The 12,996-nt window shown below is 44.5% G+C and overlaps 1 protein-coding gene across 5 annotated transcripts in view; it reads left to right on the top strand.

Annotated features, from left to right (window-relative positions):
• Positions 1-12,996, top strand: part of GBF1 (golgi brefeldin A resistant guanine nucleotide exchange factor 1) — a 177,968-nt gene that overhangs the window by 147,904 nt on the left and 17,068 nt on the right. For all 5 annotated transcript variants that reach the window (XM_084633243.1, XM_084633244.1, XM_084633241.1 and 2 more), the window contains exons 18-23: positions 2,717-2,919; positions 3,260-3,383; positions 3,691-3,816; positions 4,558-4,640; positions 8,671-8,907; positions 9,718-9,811. In XM_084633243.1, the coding sequence (XP_084489369.1) occupies positions 2,717-2,919; positions 3,260-3,383; positions 3,691-3,816; positions 4,558-4,640; positions 8,671-8,907; positions 9,718-9,811 (867 nt within the window). The remainder of the gene's footprint in view (positions 1-2,716; positions 2,920-3,259; positions 3,384-3,690; positions 3,817-4,557; positions 4,641-8,670; positions 8,908-9,717; positions 9,812-12,996) is intronic.

Genomic DNA, 12,996 nt, shown 5'->3' with positions numbered 1-12,996 from the left:
CCCCAGAGTAGGAGGGAGTGGATGTGGCTGCTCTGAGATCCCAGAGGATAGTGTTGAGTAATTGCTCTTCTTTCACTAGTGCGCTTATGTGGAGTTCTGCTGGGTTCCATCTTGTTTTCCCTCTCACTCAGGCTTGGTCTACTCCTAAGTTAGATCAACCTAGCTATGTTGCTCAGAGCTGTGAAAAATATCATGCCCAGTGCGACATAGTTAGGTTGACCTAAGCCCTGCTGTAGACCCAGCTGGGTCCACAGAAGACCTAGATACTTACTGCCTTTCGGAGGGTGGATTAATCATATCAGTGGGAGAACTCCTTCCATTGATGTAGGAAGCATCTGCACTATGGTGGCACAGCTGCACCACTGTAGCTGAGCTGTTGTAGTACAGACATACATTCAGCATATATATGAGTCTGTTAGGAGGCATAGAGAGGAAGTGTGGGTTGTGATGTTTTCAGTATGAGTAACAGAGACCCAGTCCAGATGAAATTGAGTGGTGTTGGTAGGCTGGGGCAAGCAATCAAAAGATATGGTGATTTTAACTATCCCTTTATGGGTGGTTGCAACTTGGGTTGAGTGAGTTGGCTTTCAGTGGTGGTCAGGATGGCTTTTTACACTTGCATCTGGCTAGAAGGCTGCAAACTTTTCCCGCCAATGAAGATTTCACTACTGTGATTCATGCCTTTGTCACCTCAACTAGATTATAATGTGCTTTCTTGGGGCTATCTTACATCTATTCAGAAACAAAATTGTCACAAAATGTATACGTGCAGGGTATTTCACTGTGAGCGCTTTACATCTGTGCCTTGTGATCTGTTTTGGCTGCCTGTGGGTTTGAGTAGAGTTTAAGGCATTGGTTCTGATTTAGACAGCTCTGAACTGTGTGGGACTGTCTTGCAGTACCTCAGATCCCCCTTCCTTCCCATAACTAATGTAAGAGCTGTACTTGGAGCTGCCTCAGTTATAAGGGAGGGAATTGTTGGAAGGATATTCTCTATAATGGGCTTTCCGCTTTGGAATTTGCTCTCCTCCCTTGGTCTAAAAAGGACCAAATTTGTTGACTTTCACATTCCACTGTAAGGCTGCTTTTTATGGAGGTTGTTGGGGAGAGGAGGTTGTTTAAGGATCATTGTTTAAGAAAGGTGGATCACATCTTTTACTGAGAGGTTTAATTAGACATATATCATACAGGTTATTAAATATTTTTTTAGATAACTGTCAAAGGTGCCTAGAGTCTGGAATAGACACCTTTTTTTGGTCCTGCAGCTCCAAATACATAGTAGTGATTTTCCACACTGAGGAAACCCCTCAGCTCCAAATACATAGTAGTGATTTTCCACACTGAGGTAACCCCTCAGACTGTGTAGGCTAGGTAGGTACTTGGGCTTCATCACAGCAGCATCTGTGCATCTCTCAAACATTAACAGATGTTATCCTGACTGCATACCTGTGTTTTCTACACTGCAGGAGCTGTGTACTTCACTGTACTTTGAGAAAGTTCACACAGACATACATGGGGGGATAGAGAGGAGTGGGCGATGGGCTCTGAGGTACTGAGAGCCCAGGGGAGTTAGAATTGGGATGGTCATGAATTTAGTTCACTAGGTCATTGCTCGTGGTTTCATGGTGATGGGGACTAACAGGGAACTGACATTTATTCTGGGGCTTTAGTAAAGTTCATGTAGCTGTTTGTGCGTTTGGTTTTCTTAACACTACAAAACCTTCAGTTAACCCTTCCTTAACCAGGTGCTCTATTGCACTGTAGACATTTTGTTATATACTCCTGGTCCCTGAAGCACAAATTGTTCAAGTATAAACAGAATAGAGTTGTCTTTTTTTAAAAAAAAAAAAAAAAAGCCATTTGTTTTATTGTCCCAGACTCTGGTTTTGCTTGTCCTGATAGAGCTCTAGATGTTCCTGCCTCACCTGCTGAACTCTTTATAGTTCTTACTTCTCTGACTCCTGGTCTACACTAGTAATTTACACTAACTGTGTCTCTCAGGGGTGTGAAAAATCCACATATACCAATGTAACCCGCTGTATAAACAGTGCTAAGTTGACGGAAGAATTTTTATGTGGACCTAGCTACCACCTCTCGGTGAGGTGGATTGTCTACGCTGTCAGGAGAACCCCTCCCATCGGCATAAGTAGTATCTACATACCCCAAGCCCTTAGTGTCTTTTGCTTCTGTGTGCCACATAGGTGCATAGGACTCTTGCTACCTGTACTCCTGTCAGTGGTTTAGAATGAGATTCCAGTAGTCCAAAAATACTAGATAACAGTGGCTACTGTTGTAGAGGAGTGGCCCTGATCTCCTGCCATTTGTTCGGAGTTCATCTTGCAGCTTCCTCTGCTTTAGTTGAATAGCAGTGTTGGGGAGGGCGGGATATCCTGTAGTATCAGAATTAGTCACTGGGTGAGACTTGAAGCTTTTTGTGGTTTGTGCTGTTCACTGTTGATTTGTTTTGTCTCTGAGGGAGGTCTGCAGATCTTCTGGCTTTGGGTGATCCCTTTTCCAAGATCACACAAGTATAACAATGTATTCAGTCCTGAAGTCAGTCATATTTTTCACAGTGCCTTTGAAGTAATTTTGTTTTGTGGCTTTTGACCCCCTAGAGCACCTGTAAGTAAAAAGTGGAAGTGAATCTCCATAGAGAGGTTCTCCGCTTTGTAGGGCTCTTCAGCCAAACTGGTAACTGTTAGCTTGCCTCCTGCAGCTCCTGATAACTGGCACAGAGCAGTTCAACCAGAAGCCAAGGAAAGGGATACAGTTTCTTCAGGAGAAGAGTCTTCTGGCCATCCCCATGGACAACAATGAGGTGGCCCAGTGGCTGCGAGAAAATCCCCGGCTAGACAAGAAGATGATTGGGGAGTTTGTGAGTGACCGTAAGAACATAGACTTGCTGGAGAGCTTTGTGGGGTGAGTATTTTTCCATAGTTGGTGTCTGATGTATTTGGTCACAAAGGGGAACTGGTTCAGGAGCTAAACAGACCACCAGCTACTATGACCACTGTTCCTCCTTCGTCACTCCTATCCACTGGCTGTTATTGGTGACCTTTCCTTCTGCTTTCTTCCACCCACCACTCTTGTCCATCTCCCTCTGCTCCCTGCCCACCCGTCGGTATGGCTCATTCCTGTATGTTGATCCTCAGTGTTTTCCAGTCAATAAATCTGTGGGTGCACACATGCCTTGCTTTGTCTGCCCTGCCTTCTTCTCCTGACTGTTTGTGTGTCTCCTAGCATTTTGCTCTTATTGCAGGACTTTCAATTTCCAAGGCTTAAGACTGGATGAAGCATTACGGCTTTACCTAGAAGCATTTCGCTTACCAGGAGAGGCGCCGGTGATTCAGAGGCTATTGGAAGCCTTCACAGAACATTGGCGGGTGCGTACTGGGTGGGAAGAAATTATGCTCCATCCACCCATTGTGTATGTTTGCTGTCCTTGACATGTCAAATCACAGGGTGAATCTGACCTCTTTTGAGCTCCCGGTGTTCTATAACATTACTGTGTAGGTGGGGGATGGCACAGTGACTTCTTCCGGGGCATTGTCCAGAAGCTGGGAGTAGAGTTCTGATTTTTCAGCCAGTCCATTTGTTGGATTCTGTTGTGCAGGCAGGAAAATGGAGATCTCAAGTCATGTGTGCATCTGTCTCCTGTGGATCTGACTTGTGGCTGTATTTGCCTTTCAGAAATCAAATGGCTCTCCATTTGCTAATAGTGATGCCTGCTTTGCCCTGGCCTACGCAGTTATTATGCTGAACACTGACCAGCATAACCATAATGTCCGCAAGCAGAATGTTCCAATGACCCTAGAGGTGAGAGCAGATTCCCTGCATGTGGCTGTTATGCTGCCTCTTACTTCTCTTCATTTTAGGAGCACGGAGTTCTGTTTTCACCTTTCTGGCTTTTTTCCGTTTGCTGTTCCTTCCATCTTCTGTTTAGTCTGTCCCACTCATCACTCTTCGATGTACTGTAAATAACAGTAGTGTTGGGGTTAAGTACAAGAGTTACACAGTCTGAAGAAATGAAAGCTAAGCAGTAACATGCAGGGAAGGTTTGAATTGCTTTTTACTCTGTAAACACAGTTTCGTGACCTGCTGTACCATAAGAACTAGTAAGAATGAAAAGAAGCAATAGAAAAAAGACTAGTCGATTAGAGAAGTGATGCTAAGTGAATAAGCACCTGGGGAAGTGCAGAGAGCTCAAAGTGATGGCACAGTGTTCTTACAAAGGTGGTGTATTTGTCATCCCAACGCACAATTGAAGCTAATCACATGTAACATTAATGGACCATCCCCATGTAATATTACCTATCAGCAGGTGGGATGGAGGCTACTGAACGCTCCCATGCCACTAAAAGGATTATTCAATACTCCCTGAATTATAATGTATTGGTCAGTGTTTCTTGAGTCCCAGGAAAGGCAAGCAAACAATTAATGAGACCCATGGAGTCTGCAAGCTGCATATGGGCCTCTGAGTTGCTGAGTGCCACTTAAGTTAGTGTTTTTGAAATATTCTTAAGAGAATCATCTTGGTGCTAACTGTAATGTTCCCAGGAATTCCGGAAGAACTTGAAGGGGGTGAATGGAGGCAAAGACTTTGAACAGGACATACTGGAGGACATGTACCATGCCATCAAGTAAGTATTCAGCCTTCTATCGCATTTCCATGTATGCACCGAGCAAAGCGGCTCTGTTTTGGTCTGTGAGACCTCTGGAGCACAATTAGAGAGAATTCTGCTGATCACGTGCCAGTCTGCCTTGAACCATCTTCCATCTTAATCTGGGGCTGTGGTAATAGGCTCGTCACAGTTATTGAATTGGATTTGTGTAGTTGGAACCTTGCCATGGTATTTTAATCTGCAAGACTTAAGATAAAGGTTTTTTTTAAAAAAACATGGCTTCTATCAACATGTGAAGGAATGGCAGCGTGAGAGCGGTACATGTGAGATACTGTAGCTAAGAAACCACTCCTCTGGGTCAGGCTTCCAACTGTATTAGAACTTGTAGCGCCAGAGGCGGTGTCCCTCCCTAATGCTGCATTGGTGCCCTGAGATGGTGTGGCCAGGTCTTGGTCTTGTATATTCTGCTTTTGCATTTGTCCCTTTCTCTCTCATGAAACTGTCTGCTCCTGGTCTCTGCTCCCCATCCCTGGGGCTCCTGGCACACAGACCGCTGCTTGGGGGAATTCCTGACTGCTGTGGTCCTTTCATGCTCAGAGTTGGCTGTGGGTGGGGAGGCTTTAATAACTGCTTAGAAGTTATCGTATTCAGTAAATCCAGGCCCAACCACTTTGAAGCTAAGGGGATTACAGCTTTGAGGAGGCAGGATGTGACTCTGACTCTCAGCTGGTTTCAGTCCGTGATTGCGTGCAACAACTGGGTCTAGAAACGAGGCGGACTTCTTAGTCCGGCGCTCCCTTTCAAGTCTCCTCCAGAAGCAGGGTTATGCAGGCACCTGTGCTAAGTACCTAGAAGTTCAAGAGGCATCTCCAGATTTCAGCAAATAAATTGTAGTTTTGATCAGTGTCTATTGCTTGATGGGGTTCTCCTCCCTTCAAACAGAGTTCAGAGAGTCTTCAGAGATCTTTTGTTTGTCTGATGACTCTATCCCAGAACCAGCCCAGTTTTTGTAGTCAGTCCACAGGCTGTCTTATGGCTCTGTTAAGAGCACTGATGCTAGGACAGCCTGGCATACACAGTCTTGCTCCGTTATGGAGGTGCTATCATGACTCAGTAGTTAAGATGGAGACTTTTTGCACTTAAAGTAGAGATTCAGACTGTCATGTAGATGAAGAATATTGCATATCCTCTTCAAAATTACAGCACTTGTGCTCTGGGCACAGAATTAAATTTCTGAGAATTTCCAAGTAAATCCATTAATTTATTTGAGTTAAAATTAATCAAAATATGGGTCCTTTAAGAAACTTTTGTTGGGTATCAAACTGTTTGTTTCAAACATAACAGTCTCTTCAAACTTTCCCTACAGTTGAAATTTACTGCAACCTTATGTGTAGGCCATATTGTGAATTTTTTAAGTTAAAGGTCACTTTTTGCGATTGGTTTTCATAAGTGGAAGTTTCTTCAGCAGCTGAAGAATGTCCTTGCATAGAAAATTCCATAAAGAACTGACCTCTTTCAAAATGGTTGATATCTTCTAATGTCAATGGGACTGAGGCCATAGTCTGCCCTCAGTTAGGTGGGGCAGGGTGGGTAAATTAATATCTTTTATTGGACCAACTTTGGTTGGTAAGAGAGACAAGCTTTTGAGCTGTCACAGAGCTCTTTTTGGGGTCTGGGAAATGCACTCAGTGTGTCACAGCTGAATACAAGATGGAACACATTTGTTTCGCATAAGTACTTAACACATCTTATAAGGGACCATTCCAGGTGAAGGGGCCTGTTCACACCTCTCCTGTCATAGCAGGCAAAAGGAGGGCGGGAGGAAGTAGGGGTGGTGTGTTAGTAGTTTATAGATTGTTGTAATAAACCATAAATCCAGTGTGTCTGTTCAGTCCATGATTTTTAGTGTCTAGCAAAGTTTTTAATTTAAGCTCCCAGGTTTGTCTGTCCAAAATGTTTGTGCAAGTTTCCTTTGAGAATGAGGGCTGAGAGGTCAGATATAGACTGATGTAACTTTTCACTTCGTGAAAAGTGTTCACCCACAGGTGATAGGGTGTTTTTTGTTTTTTATCATTTTTCCGTGAGGGTTCATTCAAGAGCATGGTGATCATCTGGTTTCACCCACATAGTTGTTGGGGCATCTAGTACACTGGATGAGGTACAACACATGTTGTGATACGAATGGTTAGGACCCATGGATCCTTCAGGGTGTGTTGTGGGGAGTGTTGACCATCATAGCAGTGGAGATATGTCTACAAGTTTTGTATCCATTGTTCTGGCAGAGTCTGGTTCTGCTTTAAGTTGGTGTGTTGTTGGGAACTTGCTTCTGATGATGAGCTCGGAGAGATTGGGTGGTTTTGGGAAGGCCAGAAGAAAGGGTTCAGGAAGGATTTCTTTCACAATGTTGTCCCCATTGAGTATGGGTTGTAATTGTTCAGTGATACCCATATGGGTTCCAGTGTGGGGTGGTAGATGGCCACTGGGGGTGTGCAGTTCAGGGGAGAGGAGAGGTTATTGCTGTATTGAAGCAGGTTCTCTTGGGTGGCCCATTCCATGATGTGATCTACCTCTCGTGGAGTGTCCTTGTTTGGTGAAGGCGGTTTTGAGTGTATTAAGTTGTGTATCCCTGACTTTCTCCTTTGGAGCATATTCTGTGGTACCTGAGTGTCTGGCTGTAGATGTCAAATTTTCTTAGTATATTTGGGGTGTTTACTAGATCTGTGAAGGTAGGTGTGGTGATCTATGGGTTTCTTGTATATAGTGTCAGTAGAGTTCCATTATTGAAGCTGATCATGGTATCCCGGAAGTTGATGCGAGTGTGGGAGTGTTCTAGAGAGAGTTAAATGGATGGGAGAGTTTGGTGGTTGGTGAAGTTGTGGTGGAAAGCTGAGGCTTTAGGTCGTCTGTCCAGAAGATGAAAATATCATTGATGTATCTTTGGTTTCGTGGTGCATTTGTCCAGAAATTCTTGTTCAAGGTGGCCTATGGAGATATTGGCATATTGGGGAGCCATCCTAGTACCTATGGCTGTTCCCATGGTTTGGATAAAGTGTTTGTTGTTGAATATAAATTTTTTATGGGTGAGGTTGAAATGGATGAGTTTGGCAATGTTTGGGGTGGATAGCTGAGTGTTATCCATTATCTTGTAAAGATCTGAGGCAGGTAGCAATGCTGTCATTGTGAGGGATGTTGGTGAATGGGGAGGTGACATCCATGATGGCAAGGATAGTGTTCTCAGGGATTTTGTTAATGTTGTGGTGTTTCTGGAGGAAGTAGGTAGTGACCTCAGTTGGGTGATCATTTTGAGAAGGGCATCTATCTCCTATTGGTCTTCACGTGTCACCCTTGTGACACCAAAAGTAGATAAAATATCTCAATGTTTTTAGATTAAACTGATTTTTATCCTAGGACTTCAAATGCTACTATGCATTAATCATAATTGTATGGCTAATTCATAGTGTTTCTATAGGGAAAAGTTAAGGGTATTTGCATGCCTTAACTGTAGATTTCCGTGCCTTAACATGTTCAGATTTCTTTTAAGTTTAATGCTAACTTTGAATTTCCTGTCTTTATAGTGCTTGATTTTGGTATAATCACAACATCCCTAATGTTTTTACCCTAAATTACCCATATGTGCTCTTTGCTATAATGCCGTATTAACTTAGTTTTTGTCTGGGAATGCATAAGCTACCTGTGCGAAAGATGAATGGGTCCTAAAGGAGAAAGAGGATGCTGAGCTGCTAGTTATCAGGTGTCCTGGCTAATTCCAGTTTGGTTAACTGCATTATGCTCTAAATTCCCTCTTCAGTTTTAGACAGAGATGGATTCTTCGCAACGCTACACAGCTGCTTAGGTCAGGAAGTGGAGTGCTGTTAACAGATTTTCCATTCCAACTCCAGTATACGTGCACTTGAATGGTGGGCAAAGTGATCCCAGGGCGTGCATAGTTTGTGATGTGCTTTGAGATCTTTTATAACGAAAGGCACTGTGTAAATTTTAGATTTTTTCATTCTGAGCCAGACCTAACCTTTCCTTCCATCCCTGTTAGAAATGACGAGATAGTGATGCCAGAAGAGCAGACGGGCCTAGTGAAGGAAAACTACATATGGAATGTACTGCTGCATCGTGGTGCTACTGATGAAGGCATCTTCCTGCACGTGCCTCCAGGAAGCTATGATCACGATCTCTTCACCATGACTTGGGGCCCCACCATTGCAGCCCTGTCCTACGTTTTTGACAAGAGCTTAGATGAAACAATCATCCAGAAGGCTATCTCTGGCTTCAGGTAGCCCTACTCTTCCTCCGCAGAGATCTAGTAGGCTTCCAGTCTGTGGGTGTAAATCATCCCCATTTTGGGCAGTATCTCCTATCTGCCAGCTGGAGGGAGCATAGAGAAGATCAGCTGTTGGCTTTCCCTAGCAAGTAGAAGCTTTTGCTCCCAGCCTGCAGCCCCACATTACTGGCTAGTGCTCTTCCCTGGGCTTGTGTAGATCCAATCCTTAAAGGCTTCTGATTGGTACCACTCAATCTTTGTCTGGTCTACATTGTTGTAATAAATTATTTAAAGTGATTGAGCACCATTTAAACTTAGTTGTGGCCAGGATAGGTCCTAGCATGTTTTTTGGCCAAGCCAGTTCTCAAAAATCCCTCCCTAGACAGAGCAGTCTGTATTGGGGGGGGTCTTTGGTCACAGCTGGGTTCAAATTAGGTATAAGCACATTTTAAAAGCTCAGTTATTACACCATTGTATCCAGGGCCTTTTTGAACTTTGAACCTCAACACCATGAACAAATTGACCACCTGTACTTTTATGCTAAGGTTTGAACTGGGGACCTTGGTCCTGTCTGCCTGGGCCTCTGAGGCTGCAGTTTGTTTTCTGGACCAGCACAAGGAAATACCAGGATCTCTGCACCTGCCAGTAGTTTGTGCTGGAGGGTGGCAGCACAGAACAGAGATGGGTTGCTAATACTGGCATGTATTGTGAGATGCAGGGGAATGGTCCTGCATTGTCAGTGAAGAGGGAACCTGACCTGGGGTTCTAGACTGGGAGCGTCCTGTGCTGTTGTGGTTACATTGCTTGTGGTTTGTCTTTCAGGAAATGTGCAATGATTTCTGCACACTATGGCCTGAGTGATGTGTTTGACAATCTCATAATTTCTCTCTGCAAGTTTACTGCCCTCAGCAGCGAGGTGAGTTTGTGCGGAGGGATCTGGAAGCAGATACTTGTATATATCATCTTCTGTCTCAAAGTTTCTGCTGTGGAGAGGTTAACTTTTACATGTGATGACATCCCCTGCAGATATATTGTCTGTCCTGTTTTTCAGCCCCAGTGCAGGGATTTTCGGCGTGAACTCTTCAGTGCAAGTGAATGGAGAAATGTGATTTGTCTGTAATGAAGTAGGGTTTCCACACAGCAGCATATCCTAATATCCCCACTGTTTCCTTCTAGGTGTTGCTCATGTGGCATTTTCAGCAGCAGTTTTGTCAGGGATGGGAAGGGATCACCTGTGGCAGCCAAGTTGCTTGAATCACAGATGTTTCTACTCTGTATATGTCTACACTGCACACCACTGGCAGCAGCATGTCGGTTATGTGTGGCTACATGTCACAGTGAAAAGCAGGCTGCATCCATGCTGCAGCATGTATCTACATGCATCAGTGAAGGGCTCTGGCAGTGGGGAACTGTGGCAGGGAAAGGCTCCAGCAGCAGAGAGTTGTTTGAGCCTTTGCCTGCTGCCTTCCCTCTGCCAGAGCCTTTCCTCTCTGCTGCAGTCTTTCCCTGAGGTGGAGAAAAGCTCAGGCAGCAGGAGGACAGCGGGACACTACACTGCTAAAAATAGCAGTGTAGACAGAGGAGGCATTGCTTGGGCTTGTAGAGAGCCGTGTGAGGTACATATCATAAGGTTCTGGTGTGTCTATACTCGCCTAAGCAGCGTCTCACCATCTGCACTGGTATTTATACCTGTGCTAGAGTGGTGTATACACTCCACCCTGCTGTAAAGCATGTGCAGAGTAGACGTACCCTGAATGTATTGGGAGAGGGACACAATACAAATATGTGTAGACAAAGCCTTTAGAAAATAGAGCAGGAATTTGAAGACGTTCCTAGAGTACGTGTACGTACGTACACACACACAAGCACTATTGGTTGACATTACAGAAAAGTGGTGGGATGAATGAGCCTGGGTTGCTGGAGGATTTTCTTTTTTTTTTTCAAGCAGGAGAGTGTATGCCATCAAAGAACTGTTGAACTGTGTAAATCTGTTGGTCCCAACCTTTTAGAGCACTGTACCAAACTACTAGACTAAGCCCTGCAAGGCTCCTAACAATTGCCCGCTGCATCCCATTCAATTGTGAGACTGAAATTTGGTGCGCTGCAGCCCGAGTTCTGTTGCAGTTTAACAAGTGCATCTTTTGGTGGGAGATATAAAATCAAGGACTTCTCGTCCTGAAAAATGCCCCTGGCTTTTCCACAAGAAATAGGGTCTTATCCTTAGCTGTATTCCAACTGTACCAATTATATTCTTCAGCCCTAAATTTCCATACAACCTGAGGACCACAGATATTTGAGAGGTAATATAGTAGAGGGGAAGGCAGTGTTTTAAGGGGTTGAGAAGATGACTAAGAGCAACAGTGAGAAAGTAAGGAAAGACCATTTTAGTTTAGGTTAGCTGTTAGCCGCTTCCCTAGGCAAACCTTTTAGTGATCAGGTATCTTTTCTGAGGCACTGCAATTGCAAGATATCGCCGTATTGGAGGTCAGCTGTGAGAGAAGAGATGGAAGAGGTCTTTGCAAGGAATCAAGTGGTTGTAAGCAAGATCACCCTGCTCTCCAGTGGATTCAGCAGTGTTATTCTTCTTGCCTTTCTCTGCAGTTAGACACTCACCCACTGGGTGTTCTGGAGTTGCTGTCTGTTGGGATGAGTTGGATGTGGCTGGTCAGTGCACAGAGGAAGCCAAGGGATGTTGAAGTTCATATTTTGATGCGAGAGCTCACTGATATGTATGTTCCTGTGGTTCTTTCATAATAACATGGGGGCTGGCACTGGAAATGGAACAAAGGTAGCTGAAACTTTCTTGCCAAGCTTGCCACATAGAGCCACTCATGCAATACAGCTCTGGTCATTAGCACTGACAGCAGCGCCTGCCAAAGCAAGTCGTTTTGCAGTTGGACCTCTTTCAAGAGCAATGGGATAACAGGGTGGGACACATGTTTTCTGGGCTTCAGGTATGAGATCTGAAGAGTTACGCTTCTGTCTGGTCTAGTCTTTCTCACCCCTTCTCAATTAGCCTTGGGAGCAGAACAGAGTTATTGGATTTTCTGTTTCTTACTTACACGGATTATTTCTTTGCATAGTGTTCCTCCTCTTGAGAGACTTTTGGGCTCCTCAAAAACATTGGACATATTAGTTCTGATCCTTATTCACATGGTTGCTATATTGCTTTACTGAGAGACTCAGTTTTGTAGCATGTGGTCAGTTTGATGGAATGGCATAACACACTTTGTGTTGGTAAGCTGTGGATGTATTGGACAGGTTGCCTTTATGAAGGGACTGTGGTCTAGTAATTAGCACAGGGGACTGCAGATCAGGACTCATGGTTCTGTTCCCAGCCCTGCCATTGACTGAGTGGGAATAGCTATGCCCTTAAGCAAGTCACTTATATAGTCATGTTACTTAGGGTTTGTCTAGACTTAAAAGGCTGCAGCAGGGCCTCTGTAGAGCATCAGTGCAGATACTACCTATGCTTCCGGGAAAGGTTCTCCCATCAGCATAGGTACTCCACCTCCCCGAGAAGTGGTAGCTGGGTCTACAGGAGAATTCCCACCGACCTAGTGCTGTCTACACTATGGGTTAGATTGGTTTAACTGTGTCGCTCAGGGAGGTGGATTTTTCACTCCCCTAATGATGTAATTATACTAACCTAATTTCCTGATGTAGAGCAGGCCTGGGAGGGAAACTGAGGTACAGAGAAGTTAATAATTCATGCCTCTCCGGGGAGTTGTGATGTTGAATGAAGTATTAGTAAAGAGCTTTGTGATTCTGGAATGAGTTACTGTAGTGCCGAGTCTTAAGCCTGGTTTACCCTAGGAAATGAGGTTGGTAGAACTTTGTTGCTCAGGGATGTGAAAAATCAACATACCTGAGCAACCTAGTTAAACCAATCTAACCCCTGGTGTAGGCAGCACTGTATGGGCAGGAGAATTCTCCAGTTGACCTAGCTACCACCTCTCGGGTAGGTGGAGTACCTATGCCAATGGGAGAACCCCTCCTGTCAGCATAGTAGTGATGTCGCTAAAGTGCTACAGTGGTGCATCTCTGTCTTCCCCCTGTGTTTCAGCAAGGGTCAGGGAAGCCAGCTGAGCCCAGCCTTCC

Source organism: Lepidochelys olivacea, assembly GCF_965140295.1.
Source record: "Lepidochelys olivacea isolate rLepOli2 genome assembly, chromosome: 7".
NCBI lineage: Eukaryota > Metazoa > Chordata > Testudines > Cheloniidae > Lepidochelys > Lepidochelys olivacea.
This window is presented reverse-complemented; position numbering and strand designations above follow the sequence as displayed.